This window comes from Aotus nancymaae, unplaced genomic scaffold (assembly GCF_030222135.1).
Source record: "Aotus nancymaae isolate 86718 unplaced genomic scaffold, 86718_ANA_hifiasm-v0.15.2.pri h1tg000040l, whole genome shotgun sequence".
NCBI classification, from domain to species: domain Eukaryota; kingdom Metazoa; phylum Chordata; class Mammalia; order Primates; family Aotidae; genus Aotus; species Aotus nancymaae.
In genome coordinates, this window is record NW_026988454.1 from 41,650,432 (window position 1) to 41,674,873 (window position 24,442).

The window sequence follows — 24,442 nt, forward strand, 5'->3', positions numbered from 1 at the left end:
AAATTAGCTGGGCACGGTGGCGCGAGCTGTAATCCCAGCTACTCAGGAGGCTGAGGCAGGAGAATTGCCTGAACCCAGGAGGCGGAGGTTGCAGTGAGCCGAGATCGAGCCATTGCACTCCAGCCTGGGTAACAAGAGTGAAACTCCATCTCAAAAAAAAACCAGTATTCAGTTTTTCATTTGGTTTTCAAGATCTGTCAGGGATCAAGAAATTAATACACAAATGATTTCACAAATCAATCCAGATTTAACAAGTGGTACAAAAGTATCCTGAAGCTCCTGAAAACTAGGTGAACCAGGGTCAGAAAATTCTAAAAATTCATCAGGTCTTATCCAGAATTACTCTGTCTAGTAGTAGCATTAATCCATCCCTCTATTTAGAGTTACACAGGCATATTTCAAGATAAATTATAAAAAAGGAAAGACTAGGTGACCCTCAAATCACAAATTTCAATTCAAAATTATTAAAATAGAGTATTTTAAACTTTGCTTTGATGTTAAACTTAAAGAGGGAAACATCAACAAAACAGGTTTGGCAAAGGACTATTTACCAAACACAGTCATGCAATGATTATGAAACCACACGATAAGATAGCACACAAAGAAAACATTGGCTATTTAACTACTCAGGAGGAAAAAGGCAAGGTGGAAGGGTGAAACAGCCTCAAAAGCAGTTTTTAGGGGTTTCAGATACATAATTGTGGCAGCAGGCACAACGTCCGGGTAAATTTCCCTTTTGACTTCCTCTGAACACTAGTTGAGATTTATGTAAAGTGGCATAATGTAGTTTAGAGAAAACTGTGATTGCATCAATTTGGCCTCACCCTTGGCCTGACATTTTATCCTTCCCTCTAGAGATCTTGCTTGGACTGCCCTTAAGCATGCTGCTCCAGAAAACTCTGCCCTGTGTTGTCAGAAACTGGCTTTCAAGTAAGTTCTGTAGCTAATTCCACTTTACGATAATTCCACAGTTAAGCCAGAAGCCATTTGAAAAGATGTATAACTTTGGATGACTCTTTTCTGATCATAGGTTGCAGGGGATTCTTTTTTCTTTGGTTTGTCTTTTACTTTTAACAGCTTGACCATTTCTGGCTTTCACTGCATTATAAGAGCTAATCTACAGGTTTGTTGGTCAGCATTTCTCTCCCTTTCTCTCCCTGCTCTCACTCCCTCTTCTCTCCGCTCTCCTCTCTCCCTCTATCTTTCTCATTTCCTAGTTACAAATCATGTTGTCTTACTGTCTTAACAGCACCACTGATTTCGTGCTTGTGCCACTGTCCCTATGCTCCCAAGATCATACTTCAGCATTTTGGGATATGTTTTTTGTTTCACTGTCAGAATGCTTTTCAGAAGAGGTCATGATAAGCATGACAATTTTACATTTCTGAGTTGAAAAAACTGCTGCTCTTCCAGAACAGTTTTTGTTTGTCTTTTCAGTTTCAGGGGCTCCCCTGACTCTACATTTTAGGAACAAGAAGAGGTTAACATTGAACAGGTTGTTTGTGAACTGGCAGTTACCTTTACTACAGGAATCGCTTTGGATTCAGACTGAGAAGGCACTATAGCTTTTAAAATCACTATGTAGGGCATGTGAGGAAGAAGAAAGGAAAGAAAGATGAAGAAGAAAGTAAGGAGGAAGAAGGAGGAGAGGGGAGAAGAAAGGAAGGGGAAAGAGGAAGTGGAGGAAGAAGAGCAGGAAGAAAGGGAGGAAGAAAGGACGGGAAAGGGGGAGGAGAAGGATGACCACCATCTTGGCCTAAACTCATACGTTATCCAAAAATAAATTCAAAATGGATCACAGACTTAAATATAAAACATAATGCTATAAAATTTTTAGAAAAAAAAAAAAAAACAGAGAATCTTCAGAACATAGAACTAGGCAAAGAGATTTTAGAATTCAGAACAAAAGCACAATTCATAAAAGGAGAAATTGATAAGCTGAACCACATCTAAATTAAAAACTTTGCTCTGAACTCTGTTAATTGGATGAAAAGACAAACTACACACCAGGAGAAAATATTTGCAAACCACATAACCAACAAAAGACTAGAATGTGTATGATTCAACAGTAAAAACCTAAACAATTCAATTAGAAAATGGGCAAAAGATAGATAGAAAGGAGATTCCACCAAAAAAGATATACATATGGCTAGTAATAAGCACAAGAAAATGTTCAACTTCACTAGGCATTAAGGAAATACAAATTAAAACCATAATGAGATATCACTACATACTTATCAGAATAGCTAAAATAAAAAATATTGACGCCACCAAATGCTGGTGACAATGCAGAGAAACTGGATCACTTCGACTTTGCTGATGGGAATGTGAAATGTTACAACCATTTCAGAAAAGAGTACTACAGGTTCTTGTAAAACTGAAAATACACCTACCATTTGACCCAGCAATTGCACTCTTGGACAGTTATCTCAGGGAAATGAAAACTCATGCTCATACAAAAATTTGTACATAAATGATTCTAGCATCTAGCATCTTTGTTCATAAATAGCTCAAATTGGAAACAACCTAAATGACCTTCAATGGGTAAATAACTAAAAAGCTGTGATTCATCCATACTATGGAATGCTACTGTGCAATAAAAAGGAACAAACTACTGAAACATGCAACAGCTTTGAGGGATGTCAAGGGAATTACGCTGAAGGGGAAAAAGCTAAATGCCAAAGGTTACATACTATATGATTCCATTTATGTAGTATTTTTGAAATGACAAATTATAGTGGTTGTCAGAGGAGGCAGGTAAATGGAAGGAGTGAGTAGAATACAAAAAGGTAGCATGTAGGATCCTTTTAATGCAACTGTTCTGTATCTTAACTGATGGTGACCACAGAAATCTACGTATGTGATATAACTTGCATGGAACTAAATACATACAAACACACATACAATGAATGCTCTGAGTAAGGCTGGTGGATTGTATCACTGTGAATTTCCTAGTTGTGGTATTCCTTACAACTAACTACATGTGAATGTAAAATTATCTCAAAATAAACAGTTTTGTACATCTGATTTATTCTACATATCCTATCTTTCTGGGGTCTCATTCATTAGATGCCGGATTTCTTCCTTCCCTAATCTGGTTACTCTCTGTAATCCTAAGAGCAGAAAATATTTTACTATAATTGGCAGTTTAACTCCTGCTTCCCCAAAACCTTTATCCATGGTTTACTATTCCTAACTGGAACATGCCTTTTGGAGATGGCCTTATGTTTAATACTGATTCTTAGGAAATGGACAAAATACTTTCCGAGTCTTAGCTGGATCACTCATAAAATGGAGATAAATTAACCAACGTCATAGATTTATCTTGAAGACAATTAAAATAATAAGTAAAGCACTCAGTACATAGTAGGCCCTTAAATTGTTTCCTTCCTTTTCCCATTATCAACCTAAAAATCTAGCTTAATTACCAGATAAAAACATCAACAATAAACTTTGGGTTTGGCTTCAAGGCTCATATTTAGAAAACAATAAATGCATCTCTAATGAGCACAGCCTGGGGACTGGGGATGGAACGATGCTAAATTCAGTCCTTAAGACGTATTTCAATGTAGGAGAAACATAATGATCATTTTACGCCTATGTTCTCTGAGTCTGAAAACATTCTGGCTTATCAAAATGTTTCATAAATGTTTAGCATGTAATTCATTTTATTATGATTACTGAATGACTGCCACACAGACATTTAAATCTGTAAATAGTAAACATTCATCCATTAAATTACTTCTTTTCAAATATTAACAAATTTATTAATATTGAACAAGTTCCAGCCTTAAAAATGACACTGATTCAAAAATATAATTTCACCCATTTCATCTACCTACAAAAATATTTTTTAGTAACAGACTCCCCACAAGGTGAGAAGCTTTAAATGTGTCAGAGATTTTTAGTTATAGCTCAACCAATTAAGCTACAGAACAGTAGGAGCTAAGCACTTAGGATTTAAAATTCAAGGTAGGTTGCTAAACATGGGATTTGGAGCAATTTGCAGGTCAGAGCATGAGAGCTGGATTCTCTGAGCAACAGTGGCCTGAGAGAAGTGTCAAAGCTAGAAAGAGAAGAACCAAATATGAACTCCTCTAATATGAATAAAATGGATGAAGTATAGTTTACTTCTGGTTACCTGCTCTATTTATGAACAAGCACAAAACACAAAATGCCAAGTAATCCTTGAGGACAAAGTCCCCTCAAATATTTCTTTAAAGTACTGATAGCAATTTTGTAAAATGAATGCTTACCGAGCAAAATAACTTTGTTTCCGTTCCTTCTTCTCTTCCTTGGTATCCATAATACACAATCAAAAGTGCAAAGTATTTGAAAAACTCCTTCTTTTTAATCAGGGAGTCATAACCCTGTAAGAGAAAATAACAAAGCAACTGTAAACTTAAAAGTTTACACTGGCCAATGTGAAGAATAAAATGGAGTAGAGCTACATGGACCAAAACAAATGAAAAATAAACTTTAACCAGGAAACATTGTCACATGAGTCAAATATGAAATGCAAATGCCCATGGGAGAAACTACAGTCAGAAAGGAGATGTTAAACTGTAAAGTAAAACCTGATGGAAAACCTAACTGAAGTATTTTCCGCATAATTAACACCTATTGTAAAACACGCCAAATTAAAAACCTTTACTGACTTTGGGAGATTGTAGCTTAGCTATGTAGATGCTAATTATTTTTTTCAAAATTTTGAACTCATAATCACTCTTCCCAAGTAATTAATAATGAATATGTCTCAGATAATTACATAAAATGACTCACTTAGGTGTTTTCAAGATCTTATTCTTTTTAAAAAAATAAAAATAACCTCAGCACTCTATTTTATTTTTGGAAACATGCCAGCAAGTACATCCCACTTGAGCAAATGTGGAAATGAAAGTACAAAGACACAGGAAGCTGTTCCTCAGCATGGCTTTAAACCCTTGCCTCTCCTTCTCCTCCACCCCTGCGACCCCCACCCACGCTTGCCAGCAGTGGTTTAAGCCCATAATAAAAGGTTGTCTCCAGATCAAGCTTCCTTAAATACCACTTTCATAGTGCCACTCCCCTGCTCAAAAATTTCCAAAGTCTACTTATTGCCTGATTCACTAGTCTGAATTTCTGAAGAGCACTAACATTCCTAAAATTTGTCCTTTCACCCTGAAGCAAAAGTTTGTTCACCAATCAAATTTAAACCAAAAAAGCAGGCTAGGCCCAGTGGCTCACACCTGTAATCCCAGCACTTTGGGAGGCCGAGGCAGGCAGATCACCTGAGACTGGGAGTTTGAGTCTGGCCTGGCCAACATGGTGAAACCTCATCTTTACTAAAAAATGCCAAAAATTAGCCAGGCATGGTAGTGGCACATCTGTAGTCCCAGCTACTCGGGAGGCTGAGGGACAAGCATCACTTGAACCAATGAGGCGGAGGTTGTAGTGAGCTGAGATGGCACCACTGCACTCCAGCCTGCATGACAAAGGGAGACTCTGTCTCAAAAAAAAAGAAAAAAAAAACAAAAAAACTAATAAACAAAAATAAATAAATAAAGCAAAGTATATGCACAATCAAAACTATTTACTAATTCATTTCAATTCAATAAACAATTTAATACACAATACATATTACATGAAAGGGACTGTGATAAGTACCAGAGGACAAAGTTAAAGACATAATATTTGCTCTAACAGTATATATTGTCTTTCAGGAGAGACGCTTTGGATTTTAAGACGATGCAACATGTACTGCTGAAAAAGAGACCTCAGGAAAAACACTTAATTAGCTCAATTTAGCCATTTTCAAAATATTATGTTGAAAAATATATAACATATATAATTTCTATTTGCCAATTAAAAAAATTAAATAGCACTTACTCCTATGCAAGGCCCACCCCAGGTAACCTGCGCACACATTAAGGTTGGATGTTAAGAATGGAATTCCTAGGTAAAGGGTACAAGCAAGCAGGTTCAGATTGAACAAAAGCAAGAAGACAAAATAGTTCCATGCTGTTCCAGGGTAAAGTGAGCTGAGGATGAAGACGTGGGCGGGATCTGGGTCATGGAAGGCCTTGTGTGCCATTCTAAGGAGCTTGGACATAATCCTAGCTAGGCTATACGTGGCCCACGCCTTCACTGCACCTTGTCAGACTTCACCAAGTGCTCATGCTGAACCCAGCAGCAGCACTTGCAGAGCCATTACCAAATCCATCAGAGCTGGTCCACGAGATAAAACCAATTTTCTCATCCCCGATGTATATGAAAGGACACCACCAGAGGGTTTTCCATGAGGGAGTGTAGTATAATCAGACCATAGAGGTAGAGGATGGACTTGAGAGGATTTAAGGACAGGGTGAAGTGGATTCACTAAAAAGAAATTACAGTCAAATTAGTTGAGGGAGGAGCACCCAAACCTAGGCAGCAGTAGTTGACATAGAAAGAGGAGGGATGGAGTCAAGAAACACTTAGGAGGCGGAGGAGTTGAGATTTGGTGACTCATGCAATGTAGATAACAAGGAAAGGCAGGAATGAAGGATGCCCTCCAAGTTTCTGCTTCAGGAGCTGCGTGGGTTATGACATCAAAGATCTGGTACAATATACATGAAGAAGGCAAATTGCAGGTAGGACATGGGAGCAGAAAGAGATAAGAGACCAGTTGTGGACATGCTGCCTTTGAGATGTCTATGGGATAGTGGAGCTGGAGACATTCACCAGACATTTGATTATATCAAAAACACAGAAGGGCAATGAAGGCTAGAGGAAAGGAATTAGAAATTATCAGCATATGGTTGTAGTTAGGAAGAAAAGGAGAAAAAAAACAATACCAAGATGAGATCACGTTGGAAGCCTGACAACTATTCACGCAGCCCTGTACAGAAACAAGGGAGTACACAGTCTCAGCTCTTACTAGTTTATCTTCATATCCCTGACTTGGGCTTTGCCCTCAAAGAGTTTTTCATCCAATCAGGAAAATATGACTCGCAGATAACGAAACTGTAGGGTAGTAACTTGCACTGTCCAGTGAATAATGCTAAGAATCCAAAAGACGCAAAGTTCAATTCTGCTTGAGGTGATAAAATAAACCTTTCAAAGTGGTTAGGATTTCAATGGGTAAAGAAGAAGGATAGGGCATTCTAGAAAGAGGGAATGCCAGGGCAAAGGGATGGAAGTGAAAAGGGCTAGGCACACTCTGGCAAAGACAGAGTGGCTACCAGGTACGGGAAGGGAACTAATCTTGATGCCTGCCTACCAAGAGCCATTTATTTCAACATATTATCCCTATGTTATCCTTTAATCCTTACAACCACACTCTGAGTTAGAGATCCTTATTTCCACTAAACTGTGGCTGAGAGGTACTAACTAATTTCCTTAATTCAACAGCACTAGCTGTGGTGCAGCTGTGATTTAAATCCAGTCTGGTATAGACTATAGTGTCTTTCAAAAACCTTTGGAGCCAGAAAGCATTTGGAGATGAGCTAAAAAAAAGTAGTCCCGAGTCAACAACATCCAATGCTGCAGCACAGAATTTACAAAGTTAAGACACATTTACCTAGCCACTGGGACACGGAGGTCATTGAGGATCTCCAATGGGACTGCACTAGTGATGTGCTGGGAGTGGAAGCCATGCTACCATGAGTTGGGGTAGTTAGTACTCATTCAAGAATTCAAGTGCTAGGAGAAAGAAGAAAAAGGAAAGATGGCAGCTGAGTGCCTAACTCTCATGAGCTCAGCCTCACATTGTGGTTTGGACCCCCTGGGCTCCTCCCCAACTCCACACTTCTATCCTCATTCTTGCCTCAGGCATGAGGCAACCTTGTTAAGCTCCTTCTTCTGACAGGGCCCAATCAGCTTCCAAGCCTTTCCTGACCACTTATGCGCCCTTCTCTCCCCTAAGGAGCCTACTTCATACGTCACCCATCACTTACTGCAAGGCACTTAATCATATACTTTGTGACAACGGCACTTCACTTAGTCTCCTCACCCCAACAATAAACTCCTTTGAGTCAAATATCACCATGTTTCACTTTGACTACACTTCCCTAAATAACTGGCATACAAGTAGGCAGAAAATCCATATAAAAGCTAAGCAAGGAGTTAAATTAATCCAGAACTGGGGATAAGGTCAATTGTATGGCAGACCAATACAAATCCAAAAATTCCTCCCAAATTAAGAATTACTTAGGGATGGAGGATGGAGTCTCATGCTAGCCTCCCTCAGACTCCAGGAAGGATCAGAATCCTAGGCTCTCTGCCCTGCCCTGGGCCAGGTGGTTTATTTTAAAGTTCATCTCCTACATGTCACAAAAGTAATCATCTCTATTAAATTTCCCATCATGAATAGAAATGAAGTTACAGAAATCTAATTGGAAAATTTGTATACTGCAAGCTGAGCCAGAAACTAATATTTGGTTCAAGTAGAAAAATATTAATGAAAATATGCACAAGAGAAAAAAATTAAATGATCCAAGAGTTGACATCTGGTACTGCTATGTCTGATTACAACCAGTAAGGCTTTTTTATTTTTCAATATCCTATTAGACAAATGAAAAATATGCTAATCTTTGGTTTAAGTTTCTGGAAATTTTTATATTCCTTAAATAAGACAGATGCAGTCCTTACAGGTTTAGACATACCAACAGATTAACCAGAAAGAGCTTAGCAGAGAATGCTGTAAAAATGATTTGCACAGAATATCACACTGCAGCCTTCATGCTTCAGTGAAGAACCAGAGCTCCTTAAATCAATCTCTAATGGGAACTACATTTTCCATTATAAGTGGTCATAAGTGGTCATTCATTTAATGTTGACTTTCCCTCACATCAATACATTCTAGACTCATCCAAATGCTGATTTCTAAGAGTCTCCCTCCCACATTTACAGTGTATTGCAGACAAAAAGAATTTCATGAGGAAGCACAAGATGAATCTTCCATCTAAATATATATATATTTTTTGCAATATTAAATCAGGATAGTCAATTTAAACTTAAATTCAGTTTATTATTCAAATAAAAATAGCACTATAAAATCCTTACCTCAAAAGAGCTGTGATGAAGACAAAGTATTTTTTGTATTATCAGCAAAGTGTTCCTTATTTGTACACACAGCACCATTTAAAAGAACAGAACCAGCAGAGACCCCTTAACTACATGTAACTGACTCACACAGCTGTAGGTCACATAGCTGGAGGTCTTCAATGACCTCCCTGTCCCAGTGGCTAGGTAAATGTGTCTTAACTTGCAAATTCTGTGCTGTGGCATTGGATGTTATTGACTCTGGACTACTTTTTCTAGCTCATTTCCAAATGTTTTCTGGCTCCAAAGGTTACTGAAAGACACCGGAGTGTATACCAGACTGGATTTAAATCACAGCCTCACCACAGCTAGTGCTGTTGAATTAAGGAAATTAATTAGTACCTCTCAGCCTCTCAGCTATGGGTCACACAGCTGTTGAACCCACACAGCAAAGCATGGCTTTTTGGGTTCATAGCCAAAACACTGCAGCTGCTTGAATATTCAAATATAACAAGTCAGGACTAGAAAAAACAGCAGTATATCCATGAGGACCATCAGCTGTTTTCTCAACAACATGTTTCTTAACACACAAATGAAATGATGACAGGAGTACACATTGAGGCTTGGTCACACTGTGTTTGGTCACATAAGGAACAGACCAAAATGGGTGCAGGCATTTCCTCCTAGAAAATTGTCATATTTATACCAAAATATGACAGGTGTTCTGTCTCTCAAAACCACACTGTCATCTGAACAAAGCAAAATTATTCAAATTTCAATGTTAAACAAGGTCAGAAATTTGAACACTTCCTTTAACAAGACAGAAACCTGGGAAGGACACAGAACCAGATACAAATGTGTGACACAAACTTACAAGGGTACCCGGGTGCAGTGGCTCACACCTATAATCTCAGCACTGTGGGAGGCTGAGGCAGGTGGATGGCGTGAGGTCAGGAGTTTGAGACTAGCCTGGCCGAATGGCGAAATTTGGTCTCTACTAAAAACACAAAAAGTAGCCAGGTGTGGTGGCACATGCTGGCTACTTGTACTGGGAGTAGGTGGGACTACTCCCAGCTACGCAGGTGGCTGAGGCATGAGGATCGCTTGAACCTGAGAGGCGGAGGTTGCAATGAGCCTAAATTATGCCACTACACTCCAGTCTGGGCATCAGAGCGAGATTCTGTCTCAAAAAAGCAAAAAACAACTTGAAAGAGGAGCAATCAGGCGACAATACCTCAAATAAAGAAATGCATGTTACAAAAACAAAGCAACAACTCAAAACAAAACTGAATGGCAACAAAGAACTAAAAAGTTATTCCTGAAGCAAGGTGACGATCGAGGATGGGCCCCAGATCTGCCACTTGGGAAAGGGGATGACGTCTTTGGAGGGCAAAATGAATGGAGAACTCATCAACTCCTATTCTACTATTCCCTGCCTAGGGTACTCAAATTTGACCTGAGAAAAATTAAACAAATGTGAATTTCAGTGCTCTTTTACCTAAGATTAATCAAGAGATGCCATCAAATCTCCTGCATACTCTAAATGAAGACCCATCTCTGGGCTAGATAGATCATTTTATAAGTTCTCTCTCAGATAAGAACATGCAAATAAGATTTCTAAAAAGTCACTGGCAGGGTGAGGAACTGTAGAAGATGTGGGAAATGCCAGAGGTCTGAAAACAGGCAAATGCATTTTAATTTAGAAAGGGGAATTGTGCAAACTACACACTGAAGCATATCAATACGTAGATTCCCAGGGAAATTTTAGAAATGATCATTTAAGGCAGTTTCGTAAGAAATTGGAGGAGAGAGCGGTAGACCTGAGATCTAGAACGATCCCAGAAAGCCAACGATTCAGCAGGACAAGTGGATCCCTTTTGGAAACATCTAGCACGGACCAAGTACTCTACTGCAGACACAAAGATGAAGACAGGATTCATCAGTCAGGAAGCTCAGGAAGAACAGGCAACTACAACTCATCAGCTGATAACATGAGATGTGGTGAGTACTCTGATACTAGTGGTCACAAAGAACCACAGATCACAGACCGTTGAGCAACTTACTCTGCCTCAAAAGAAAGGAGTGTCCCAGGAATGTCACAGGTGATGCCAGTGCTGGGCTGAGAAGGAGGTGCAAGAGTTTCCCAGACAGTGAATGCAGAAGAGGTCAGGTTCATCAGGCAGAATGAGGATGTGCAAGCCACTGGCAGGAATGTGTGGTGTTTGGGGAATCCTGAGTGATCTGGTATGGCTGGAGTGAGACAGAGGACATTCAGGGAATGCTGGCTTAGTCAACTCACACTGACCTAATTTCCCCACTGACATAGCTACTCTTCTGGTAGATCAGGAAAATGAGGAAAACACATGTAACTGCACTTAAGAGGCGTTTGATAAATTTCTCTTGTCTGCTAGGGATAAGATGGAGAAATGTGGATTGGGTGTGTAGGTGGATGTTTATATGATTAGATGAATAAAGGAAATCACTGAATCACTGTACCAAGAGGTATATGTTGACTGACCAACCTTACTTGCTCTGAGAGCTGAAATCCATTCTGAACCTGGAGGGAGAACGCTAATAGCTTAATGCAGTATTTTTCCTTATGCCCTGTCCTCATAAGTACATTTCTCACTGACTTGAACAAAAATATAGAGGCCTCCCTTATCAGGTATTTGGAGGGGTTAAGTACTTAATAATATCCTGGATAACAGCATTAGGATTCAAAAAGCCCTCAGCTACCTATAGAAAGAAGTCAATTATTATGAGGTGGAAATTTACCCCACATGTATCTCAGGTTCTACTGGTGAGATACTAAGAAATGAGAGAGGTACAGTTTAGTGTTAGCACAAGGGAATATGATTTGTGGTTTTAGATGACAGAAAGATTTATATATGGAACTACAGTTGGGTAATTCCACTGTGCATCTTCCTCCCCCCTCCCCTCAAAAAACCACTAGTGCTATCAACCCAGGATAAAAAGATTATAATAGTCTGTCACACACTTTTTGAGGATTAGACTACATTAAGATTATTGCATTTAGCTAGGATCTCACATTATAGGGAAATTAGAACAACCAGGATGGTTAAATGGCATAAAATAGATTTTAAGAATATTAGTCAAAGCAGTTGGTCAGATGAGAAGACTTGGTTTAAATAACAGCTGTTATCAAACATCTGAAGGATCTTTATCCAATAGAGAATCTAGGCTTGATAGACAGATCTTCAAGGTGTATACCTAGAATTACACATTAGATATGGAGGGAGAGAGGTCCATGGTCAGTATAAGGAAGAACTGTCTGAGAGACAGATGCAAACAGCTGCCTGAAGATGGAATGGCTTTCTTATCTTCAAGAGTGACAGAGCATATACTAAGCAAGAGCTTCATAAAACTACTATAGAGGCACAGTTCTCAGCCTTATCAAATTCAACACCTCCTTTAAATAAATATGTAAGCATTTTATTATACACCCTTCATAATATTGAGATGAAATTCATACTCATGTAACCTACTTACACACTTAATTTTATAAAATCATGATGATGCCCCAAAGGAAAGTAATTGATCAAGGGTATTTCAATATGTAAATTTTCAGACACCAGTTCATTAGAAGACATAATATAGACTCATACTGCTCCTACAGAAGAAGATATGAAATTCCCAAGGATAAGGGTCAATTTTTCATTTTCTTGGACTGTCTCACTCATTGCAGGGCATATGGCACCTCTGCTTGCCCCCAACTAAATGCCAGTAGCGCCCTTCCCATAATCATGCCAACCAAAATGCCCCAGGAAAGGGCACCAAAACCAATGAGAATCACTATTAAGAGGAAAATCAAGCCCCACAGGTACGTAGTATTTTAAATTAGTTTGCAAATTAAATGTTTTTAATTGCAAAAAATTCCTTTAAAACCGAGATTTTATAAACTTTGCATACCTGAGAAGTTCTCTGTTTTCCATATGCTCTGTGCTTCACCTGAATAACACTTACCCCGTGCTATTAAGGAAGAAGGGTACCTTTTTCTTTTCTTTTTTTTTTTTTTGAGATGGAGTCTCACTCTGTCACTCAAGCTGGAGTGCAGTGGCGTGGTCTCGGCTCACTGCAACCTCTGTCTCCTGGTTCTCCTGCCTCAGCCTCCCAAGTAGCTGTGATTACAGGCACCTGCCACCATGCCCAGCTAATTTTTGTATTTTTAGTAGAGATGGAGTTCCACCATGTGGGCCAGGCTGGTCTCGAACTCCTGACCTCAGGTGATCCGCCCACCTTGGCCTCCCAAAGTGCTGGGATTACAGGCATGAGCCATCCTGCCTGGCCAAAGGTACCTTTAAAGCAAGATAGGCCTGGTTAAAATCCAGACTCCATCACCTACAAGGTATGTAGCCTTGGGTAAGCTACCTAATTTCTCTAACCTTCAGTTTCTTTATCTGTAAAAGGGCTGTTACAGAGACTCGATATGTAAAAAAGAATTCACTAGAGTCTGGTGCCCCCTAAAACAGAAAATTCTATCCATTGAGATTTCTATACATCCAGATATCCAAGTGTTCATGAAATACCATTTTCAATACCACCTGAAGAACTACATTCAAATCCGCCCCAAATAGTAAACTAACAAGCCAGGCAGATCTAGTAAATACAAACATGACAGGAAACAGTGAAATATTTATTGAACATTAACCATATGCACCAATTTTTTTGTTCAATACTGTTACATACACAGTTTGGTTTAATCTTTATGACTGCATGAGGGAGTTGATCTCAGTTCTTTTCAGATAAAGATTCTGAACTTTAGAACGATTAAAGAATGTATTTGAGGTCAAATAGCCCTAAGAGTTACAGCCAGAATGATCAGCTATGACTGACCCCAGAAAAGGAACCACTAATAATGGCCTGTAAGGGTGGGCTGTTACTACACATAATTTTCACATCGATGCCTGGTTCTTCCTGGATTTAACCACAGTTAAAAAGAACAAGAGCTGGGGCTGGACACGGTGGCTCACGTCTGTAATCGCAGCACTTTGGGAGGCCAAGGCGGATGGATCACTTGAGGTCAGGAGTTTGAGACCAGCCTGGCTAATATGGTGAAACCCCATCTCTATTAAAAATACAAAAATTAGTCAGGCGTGGTGGCACATGCCTGTTATCTAAGCTACTTCGGAGGTTGAGGCGGGAGAATCACTTGAACCCGGGAGGCAGAGGATGCAGTAAGCTGAGATCATGCCACTGTACTCCAGCCCGGGCAACAGAGCAAGGCTCCATCTCTACCAAATATTTTTAATATACTGAATGCATTCTCTCATTAATAGTTACAAAGTATAAGAAGTCAATTTTGAAGTTTTCTACCTGCACACAAAGATTAGAAGGGCCAAATTTGCATTGTCATACAGAAAGTTACTGGAGGTAATGAAAATAGAACAATCTATCTGTTGATCTCATCTCCTAGTCATAAGAGACATCCTCTTTCTCACCATCAATCACTACTGGGTACCTACGACATGCTTCTGATTACCTGTCACAAAAGGTGGGAAAAATACGACTCCTGCCTCACCCATAGAAGTTCACTTCAGATCATCTCTAAGACAAATCTAAAGATATTAGGCTCCAAATAGCATCAATAAACAGGAGTCGTGCAAAGAAAAGTTTGCTTTGAATTACTTCGGGAATTCATTTTAATACTACCAGACAGATTCATTCCTAAAATCACAGAGTCTCTGGCCCGTTTGATTGTTTTTGCAGACATATTCTAGCTCCGGTCCAAAGGAAATAAGCTGCAAACTCTTCTGGAGTTTCCCTGCTGGTACAGAACTCAATCTCATTCCCCAAATCCTTGCAGAGAATATGTGCCAATGTGAATCACTGTGCCAGTGCCCTGTGCTCACAGCAAATGCCATCACCAATGCATGTGTCCTGGTCTTACACTGTGCCCTAATGCCTTCAATTTCAGGAGGGGGAAAAAAAAATGTGAGCAGTAGTTACCACTACTACTATTACTACTTACTATTATTTGGTGGGGGCTATTTGGTGGATCTGAATTAAGAGTGAACTGATAAAACCAACAAAATTTGATAGATGAAAGGTGTTAAAAGATAAATGGAATGCCTTTCCAAAAATTATACAGTATACGGGTAGCTAATACTACTTTCCAAGAATTAAATTTGAGTGTCTTTTGAGACTTTATCAATGAAAGACAATCTAGCAGTTAAACTGCCATTTCAATAAAGAAAAGGCCATGTACTTCTTTGCTTTCTGTGGATGAGATCTGAACTTGAATGCATTTTTAAAATATATTGGCATACATTCATATCTATAAAAATGCAAAATAAAAAACTGAATTATCATTCTTTTTAATGTGCTTTCAGCATATCTACATGAAGAGTATGAGTGGCAATAAACAACTTATGCTTACTCCTAAATAGTGCCTTGTAATATATTTATGAGTAATTTTCTTCAATTCAGTAAGCACTTACAACCCGTTTTATGTCTACAACTGTACTATTTATCTAAAGTCTGTGACTATAAAAAGGACCCAATGTACTCTAAAGAAACTTCAATTTTTGAAAAGGGAGATAAGATTTACACCAAATAATCAGAAAACAGGGGCATGAAAAAGTTATGCCAAGTGAAACGTACAACACACAGAGGAAGTGCTAATGGGAAGTAAGAAAACAGCTGGGTCACACGGGCCAGTCCTGGTAGGGAAAGCGTTAAAAGTGGGACATCTCCCAAAACCACAATTCAGGGTTATATTTCAATAGTGCTGCACAATCAACAATCAAATCTGTACACCAGAAACAGTTTTTTCCCCATGAAAAGGTTCTCTGTCAGAGCACACTCAAGACAACAGCAATTCCATCAGATTCTGCCTCAGATGTCTTGAATAACAATGGAGAGAGGCACGTAATACTGTGGTTAGCAAAATATGGAATGTGGGAAATACACAAACGTGGGTTTGGAAACAAGACATAACAAAAAGTGCCCAAGGCTCAGGGAATATGCACAATGTGAAAGTAAATTAGCATGGAGAAATACAAGGACCTCTTCCTGGAAAAAAAAATTACGTGTATAATATTCAACTATAAATTTCTAGCAGACTGGGTTAAGAAATCAAGTTTATGGTTTACATTATTTTTTTTTAAGGTTATTGAGTTGCTTGTTATAAAACTTGTAGAATTCAAAACAAAAATGGCTTTTTTGGTAGAATGGATTGTTATTTCTAATTACGCACTCCTTCCCTTGCTGTAAGATAATCATACATCCACACCCTTTGCTGTGCACTTCTGTGATGCTTTGCACTAGTACACAGAATACACAACCCAATCTGATTGTTCATGTTACTTGTTTTGTCCAATAGGCTGTGAGGATGAACAGTCATACTTATATTGACTTGAAGCACTAAGAGACCTGGCAAGTTTCCGCTCCCAGTATGCTAGTTTCTCTACCTGTATGCTACAGGTAGCTGCTTTTCCCTCTTCAGCTTGGGTTCCGGGATGAAGACATGTGGAACAGACCCAAACCTGTACCTCAGCTTTGGCATCTGACTTAGCCTTTGCCAAGGCCAGCCTGTAGAACCCAACCAGGAGTAGCTAAACCACAGTCAACCTGCAAATCCATGAAAGTGAAATACATATTTGTAGATATAAGCCACTGTGGTTTGGAGACAATTACACAACATTATCAAAACAAAAAAAACAATACACCCTTAGAACCATTCTGATCCACAAATCACTTCATGGAGTTTTACCAGGAAGATCAAAACCACTTAGTACATATTACTTTTTATATGAATAATTCTACCATGGCCTGAGATACCATAGCCCAGACACAAATTGGGCCTGAGATAACAAAGCCCAAAGACAACTGACACAAACAGCAGAGGAGGCTTCCTTTTCTTCCAGTTGACATTTACCCCACAACCAATTTACATGGCTATGGGGTTTTAGCTGAGAAGGTATCATTTGACAAGATATTGTGCATTGTCTTAGTATATTTATATATAAGGGTTGATATTACTTACTGTTATAGGTTGAATTATAGCATTGCAAAAAAGATATGTTGAAGTTATAATCCTCAGTACTCCAGAATGTGACCTTATTTGGAAAGAGGGTCACTGCAGATACAGTTAGTTAAGATGAAATCATACTGAGTGGTGTGGTACCCTAATCCAACATGACTGGAATCCTTTATAAGAAGATGGCCATATAGTGACAGAGATACACAGGGAGAATGCCATGTAGACAGAGGCCACACTTGGAGCTATACAGCTGCAAGCTAAAGAACTCCAAGGTCCAGCAAACCACCACAAGTTAGGAAGAGATACGGAAGGATTTTTCTACAGGTTTCAGGGGGAACATGGCCCTGCTGACACCTTGATTTTGAACGTCTAGCTTCCAGAAGGTGAGAAAATATTTTTTTTTTTTAAAGGAAGAAAGAAAGAAAGAAAAAAGAATGAAGAGGAAGAAAAAGGAAGAGAAAGAGAGAGAGAGAATGGGAGTATTGCTTTCTTGCCCAGGCTAGAATGCATTTTAGAAATGGGTATTGAAAACCTCTTTTATACCAATAATTATACTTAATGATGTAGACAGGAATAAGGGAAGAAAATAACAAACAAGCAGCCAACCAATATTTCATTTAAACCTATGAAAATGCTATGTGATTACTGAGGAGTGATTTACTTCCAATTATGTAGTCTCTTTTGGAATAGGTGTGAGGTGGTAATGTGTGTTTTGTGTATTTAAAGTGGAGAGTTCTATAACTGTTTATTAAGTTTACTTATTCCGGGTCTGAGTTCAAGTCCTGGATGTCCTTGTTAATTTTCTGTCTTGTTGATCTATAGAATCGTTAGCTCTTCTTGTTACATTGATCCTTTTGCCATTATGTAATGTCCTTCTTTGCCTCTTTTGATCTTTGTTGCTTTAAAGTCTATTTTATCAGAGGCGAAAATTGCATCTCCTACTTTTTATTTATTTGTTTATTTTTACTCTGTGTTTGGTTGGTAAATCTTCCTCCATCCCTTTGTTTTGAGTCTTTGTGTATCGTTGCATGTGAGATGGGTCTGGATGCAGCATACCGATGAGTTTTGGCTTTTTGTCCAATTTGAATATATATGAGTTTAATAGTGGCATTTGATGCTAGCTGGCTGTTTTGCCCATTAGTTAGTGTAAATTTTTCATTGTGTTGATGCTCTTTGCTTTTTGATATATTTTTGGAAAGGCTGATATTGGTTGTTCCTTTATATGTATAGTGCTTCTTTCAGAAGCTCTTGTAAAGCAGGCCTGGTGGTGGTGAAATCTCTAAGTACTTGCTTGTTTGCAAAAGATTTAATTTTTCCTTCGCTTGTAAAGCTTAGTTTGGCTGGATATGAAATTCTAGGTTGAAAGTTCTTTTCTTTAAGGATGTTAAATATTGGTCCCCACTCTTTTCTGGCTTGTAGGGTTTCTGCTGAGAGATCTGCTGTAAGTCTGATAGGTTTCCCTTTGTGGGTAACCTGACCTTTCTCTCTGGCTGCCCTTAGTATTTTCTCCTTCATTTCAACCCTAATAAATCTGGCGATTATGTGCCTTGGGGTTGGTCTTCTTGAAGAATATCTTTGTGGTGTTCTCTGTATTACCTGGAGTTGAGTATTACCCTGCCTTGCTAGGTTGGGAAAGTTTTCCTGAATGATATCCTGAAGAGTATTTTCCAACTTGGATTCATTCTCTTCGTCACCTTCAGGTACACCTATCAAACGTAAATTAGGTCTTTTCACATAGTCCCATATTTCCTGGAGACTTTGCTCATTCCTTTTTATCCTTTTTTCTCCAATCTTGTCTTCTCGTTTCATTTCACTGAGCTGGTCCTCCACTTCTGATATCCTTTCTTCTGCTTGATCAATTTGACTGTTTAAACTTGTGCATACTTCGTGAAGTTCTCGTGTTGTGTTTTTCAGCTCCATCAATTCACTTATATTCCTCTCTAAATTGTCCATTCTCGTTAGCATTTCGTCAAACCTTTTTTCAAGGTTCTTAAAGTTTCTTTGCGTTGGGTTAGAACAAGTTCTTTTAATTCACAGAAGTTTCTTATTACCCACCTTTTGAAACCTGCTGCTGATAATGGAACACACTTGTTCTCCATTAAGCCTTGTTCCGTTGCTGATGAGGAACTGCAATCCCCTGTAGAGGGAGAGGCATTCTGATTTTGAGTATTCTCTGCCTTTTTAGGCTGGTTTCTTCCCTTCATTATATATTTATCCCTCTGTCGTCTTTGTAATTACCGACTTTCTAACTAGGTCTCTGAGCGGATGTCCAACTTGTTGATTCCCAGCGCCGAAATCTGAGCAATCCACTGTCCAGCCAAGACAGCGGTGTTAAGATTGATGGTGCTTTTCTGCCCGGGAATCTCCGGACTCTGCACTGAGAACTGCTGTGCCAGCCACAAGAGTCACCCTGGCGACCCGTGGGGCTCCTCTGCTGGGAATCTCTTGGTCCGTGAGCAACAAAAACTCGTCTGAAAGTGTGGCGTCCTCTCGTTCTCTGCGCTTTCACTGGGAGCTATGATCCCGAGCTGCTAGTGATCAGCCATCTTGGATATTGCTCTCTGTTGTTTTTTTCAAGAAAATAAATTTTTAAAGCCACCCAGCTTCTGGTACTTTGTCATAGCAGTCCTAAGAAACTAATATGCTGATTTTAAATTACCTTTATACACTATCACCGTTCCAGTAGAATACTGCTCCAAACACTTTTATTACTTTCCCAACATGTCCATTCTGCCACATTCTCTTATAATTTAAAGGAAATGCAGGAATGCCATTAAGAAAATTGGTAAACATTATTTACCAACTGTCTCCTGGGCTCAGATGTTAACTTGATGAACTTTCTGTTCATCCAGGTAACATCTGGGCCCAGGAGACAATTCAAGCAAGCACTGCTTATTTGGATAGGTGCACTAAGAACTGACTTAATTATCAAAGAACTATTTTATCCTATAAGAGGTTTTGAAATATTCTGAGAATGCAGCATCACCATCTATTATGACACTCCTATCACACCTTCTATAGCAATTTTAGACTGACAAACTCATACTGCTAAGTTTCTCAGTGCACACTTAAGCTACCTTGTGTCATTTTATTTCTTTTTTGAGATGGCATCTCGCTCTGTCACCCAAGCGAGTACAGTGGTGCTATCTCAGCTCACTGCAGCCTCTGCCTTCCAGGTTCAAGCGATTCTCCTACCTCATTGTCTCAACCTCCCAGTAGCTGGGATTACCAGTGCATGCCCCGACATCTGTCTAATTTTTTTTATTTTTAGTAGAGAGAGGGTTTCAGCATGTTGGCCAGGCTAGTCTTGAACTCTTGACCTCAAGTGATCTACTTGCCTTGGCCTCCCAAAGTGCTGAGAGTACAGGCGTGAGCCACTGCAACTGGTTCCTTGTGTCATTTTCTAATTATTGTTCCTTATGCCCAAATTCCTTCCAATCAGACTGTAAACTCTCTAAAGGCAAGGAATATGTCTTATGCTGTCCATCCATGCAGAGTTATGCACACAAACAGACATCACAACTCTTAGTTTAGTCTGGACATAGAATTTATGTTTAATAAGTTGATTTTTGACTTGTAATGGCTAAATGATGGTTATGAAATGGTGACATCTTGCCTTTTATTTAGATTAGTGGTCTCCACTTTTTATTTCACATCAGTAAAAGTATCTGAGCATAAAACTCTATTTTTACTCATAAAAACATGTCTTCTGTACTAATAATTAAAAAGCATATAACTAAAACAGAAGTCATGAAAAGATAATATAGACATTCTAACAATTTCTTTCTATACCTTTATGTGGTGCATGAACTTCACTTTAGAAACCACCCATCTAGACTATGAGAGCAGATATGTGACAACATTTCCTGGGATTTGGTCCTTTCCAGGAAATGCAAGATCTATACAATTCTAACACATTTATAAATTTAATAATTTTCTGACAGATTCATAAAATTGTCTAGATCAAATAAGCAATATTTTAAAGTTTATAGGATTGTCTTTGCAACTAGGATTAATTTGTATATTATACTATTAGCCCCCTATTAAAAATGCATTTGCTAATTGTGGTGCTCTCTACAATTTAACCCATTTTTAGATGCTAGAAATGAAAATCTATTATCAGGCCTTCAGGCAAATATCTATAAGACTGAAAACCCAAATGATGTAACATTCTGATCTTGAAAACAAGGAAAAGAGAAGGATGAGCAAAGGGGATGATAAAACAGAAAACTCTAAATTATCTCTAAGAATGTCATCAACACAACAACATCCAATTTTCCTGTGTTCCACATGCACATGGACAATGCTGTGCTAGAAAATAAAAGGTCACTGAGTAATATAAAACACAACTTCTAAAAGCTTACTGTAAGAACTGGCTAGGTGCGATGGCTCACACCTGTAATCTCAGAACTTTGGGACGCTGAGGAGGGCAGATCATTTGAGGTCAAGAGTTCAAGACCAGCCTGACCAACATGGTAAAACCTCGTCTCTACTAAAAATACAAAAAAAATTAGCTGGGCATGGTGGCACATGCCTGTAGTCCCAGTTACTCTGAAGGTTGAGGCAGGAGAATTGCTTGAACCTGGGAGGCAAAGGTTGCAGTGAGCTGAGATTGTGCCACTGCATTCCATCCTGGGTGACAGAGCAAGACTCTGTCTCAAAAGAAAAAAGAAAAGAACAACTAAGCAATAACGTAAGCCAATATTTAGCTCATTTGTGGTACAAATGCTTAAGTGCCAAAAGAACTGAAGTCAGCATACAATAGATGGGTTGGAAAGTATTCATGGAATTAAATATAAACCTGGTGCGGAAGACTGATTTTAAAGGAAGAAATGTGGAGGGAAATTCCAGCTAGGAAGGACAGCAAAGGCTGGAGGGCAGGGATTAGTCTCCTGTATGTGTGGGATTACTGAGGATTCTGACCCCACTGAAGTGCCAAGTTCACACAGGGGAAGAGTGGGAGAGAAGGCTGAGTGCATGAAATGTAGAGAGGACACAGTGCCATCATCACCTGAGCTGCATTCTTTGGATTAAACTTCCAGGAGAAAGCCACCACTCTTAAGTCACTTTACTTGGTCTACTTATTCTTGAAGAAACAAACTTGGGGCTGATCTATACATAAAGTAAGAGCGCAAATGCAAGAAAATACCAAGCAGATGATGTGTGGGTGAAGATTTTGAGGAAGTGAAATATTAGTAGCTTTAAAAGGAAGAGAAAGTAAAATATGTCAAAATGAATATGCATTTGCTTTCAAAAAGTCAAAAATATAAGAATTGTATGATACATTAATTGAAATAATGTTCAGTAATTATCATTGTAATACATATGGATAACAAATAAAACTGTGAAAAAGGAAAATAGAAATCTCCTATGATCCCATCAGGGAGAAAAAAGTAAGTTTGCCACTTTCCTTTTCTATGCAAATGCATCTTAAAATGAAATTAGAATTTTTTGTATATGCTGTTTATGTTTAACTCAGTTATTATAAACATCACCCATGTCATTAAATATTGTTCAAAATCATTATTTTAATGGCTAAGTATCTTATCATATACATTTACCATTACTTAAAAAAATGACTCTACTCTTGGATTTTTCTCAAATACTTACAATAACACCCTTGATAACAACTAATACTTACATAGTTGCTTACTCTGTGTCAGGCAGGGTTCCAAGTGCTTTACATAAATTAATTTACCTAATTCTCTGTACAATGTAGGAGGTAGATACTATTATTATCTTCATTTGACAGATGAGAAAAATCAAAGCGTGGAGAAATTAACTTCCTAACTGCACATAGGTGGTAACTAGTGGAACAGGATTCCAAGCCAGATAACTGGCTCTGGCTTTCCTGTTTTAACCTTTCTACTATATCAGTAGCCTCTCACAGATCATGGGCTCATCACTGAACTGTAGCTTCACGTCTGACTCTTTCCTTAGGATATACTCAGAAGAGAATCACAAATGTAAAGGGAGTCTCCATTTAAGGTACAGCATCCTACCTTTCGTGAGCTACAACACAACCTCACTCTTGCCAGCATTGTAACTGACTTTTAAAATCTAATAATCTGCATTTCTTTGATGTGATGAAGTCAATATTATTTTCATGTCTTGGCCATCTTAAGTTCCTGTTTTGTGAATATTCTATTCCTATTCCTCGTTATAAAGGTTTTCAAAGAGTTAAGATATGTAAAATAGAAATTATTTTGGAAGTCTCTGTGATTCAAAATATCAAAGAGTATTGCTAACTAGTTGTTTCAGTGGGACCCTATAGACAGGTAGTACCCTGGAGGAAATCACTGGAAATGAGGGATGAGGGCTCAGCTGTAGACACCTGCAACCACAGAACTGAGAAGACCTTCGCAACAGACCCATGAATAGCCTGAGATTGAGATTTATCCCATACTGCAGGGGTGACACTTATCCAATGGCTAGAATATTTATCACTGCTACTCAGAGCACTCTTACTTCATGATAGCAGCATGCCTGGGGAAATAAGTCAATAAATTTGATGTTTGCATAGCGAGGCCAGAGTCACAGAAGAAAAATGAAAGATCTTAAGGGATCTCAGACCTATGGATCTATCTCACAAATTATTTCTATTCTACAAGGCATACCTGGTTAGTGATAAGAGTAACCCACTGGTCAGAAATTCCACATGAACAGTGCTGAACAAACACTATTAAACTCTTGCTCTCTAAATCCTCTGTTAATCAGTCATCAAAAGCAAATTACCTCATACCAGGCACTTTGCAGTAAAAACCAAGCACTTAAGATATCCTCTGATTACTTGGGTTGGAAATAAAAATATTTCATTCACATATTTAGGAGTCACTTCTTAGATTGGACCACTCTCTCCAGATGGCTCATGTCATTTATTAGGGTCAATGTTCAATCCTTTCAACATCTTAAGAGTACCCTTTTTGCCTGTCTGATCCCCAAACTTCAGTGACACCCTATTTGGAGGCTTTCGCCCTTTATGTACCAACTACAGAAGAAAACTAGAGTAGGAGGCGTAAAAGACACTCTCCCAGATGAGTGTCATAATAAATACCAGAGCTATTTTTAATGAGTGTTAAGACAATGTTTGAGAGAGAATTAGTAAAGTAAGCAAGGGCTGCTAAAAAAAATTGGTTTGGACATGTACAGTTGGCCGTCCATATCCATGGGTTCTATATCCATGGAATCAACCAACCAATTGGATCACTTGAGAGCAGGAGATCAAGATCAACCTGGCCAACATGGTGAAATCCCGTCTCTACTAAAAGTACAAAAATTAGCTGGGCATGGTAGCGCATGCCTTAATCCCAGCTACTCAGGAAGCTGATGCAGGAGAATCGCTTGAACCTGGAAGTGGAGGTTGTAGTGCGCTGAGACTGCATCACTGCACTCCAGTCTGGAAGAGAGGGACTCTGTCTCAAAAAAAAAAAAAAAAAA

At 38.8% G+C, this 24,442-nt stretch overlaps 1 protein-coding gene and 1 long non-coding RNA gene across 3 annotated transcripts in view; one reads left to right on the top strand and one right to left on the bottom strand.

The window, feature by feature from the left end:
• The window catches only part of NCOA7 (nuclear receptor coactivator 7), a 161,422-nt gene that overhangs the window by 131,264 nt on the left and 5,716 nt on the right, over positions 1-24,442 (bottom strand). For both annotated transcript variants that reach the window (XM_012475709.2, XM_012475707.2), the window contains exon 2: positions 4,257-4,370. In XM_012475709.2, coding sequence (XP_012331132.1) covers positions 4,257-4,306 — 50 coding nt within the window. In that variant the 5' untranslated portion in view covers positions 4,307-4,370. The remainder of the gene's footprint in view (positions 1-4,256; positions 4,371-24,442) is intronic.
• Positions 884-23,236, top strand: LOC105733343 (uncharacterized). Its single transcript, XR_001111247.2, has 3 exons — positions 884-930; positions 16,469-16,609; positions 22,946-23,236. It is a non-coding gene; the product is annotated as an uncharacterized LOC105733343 (long non-coding RNA).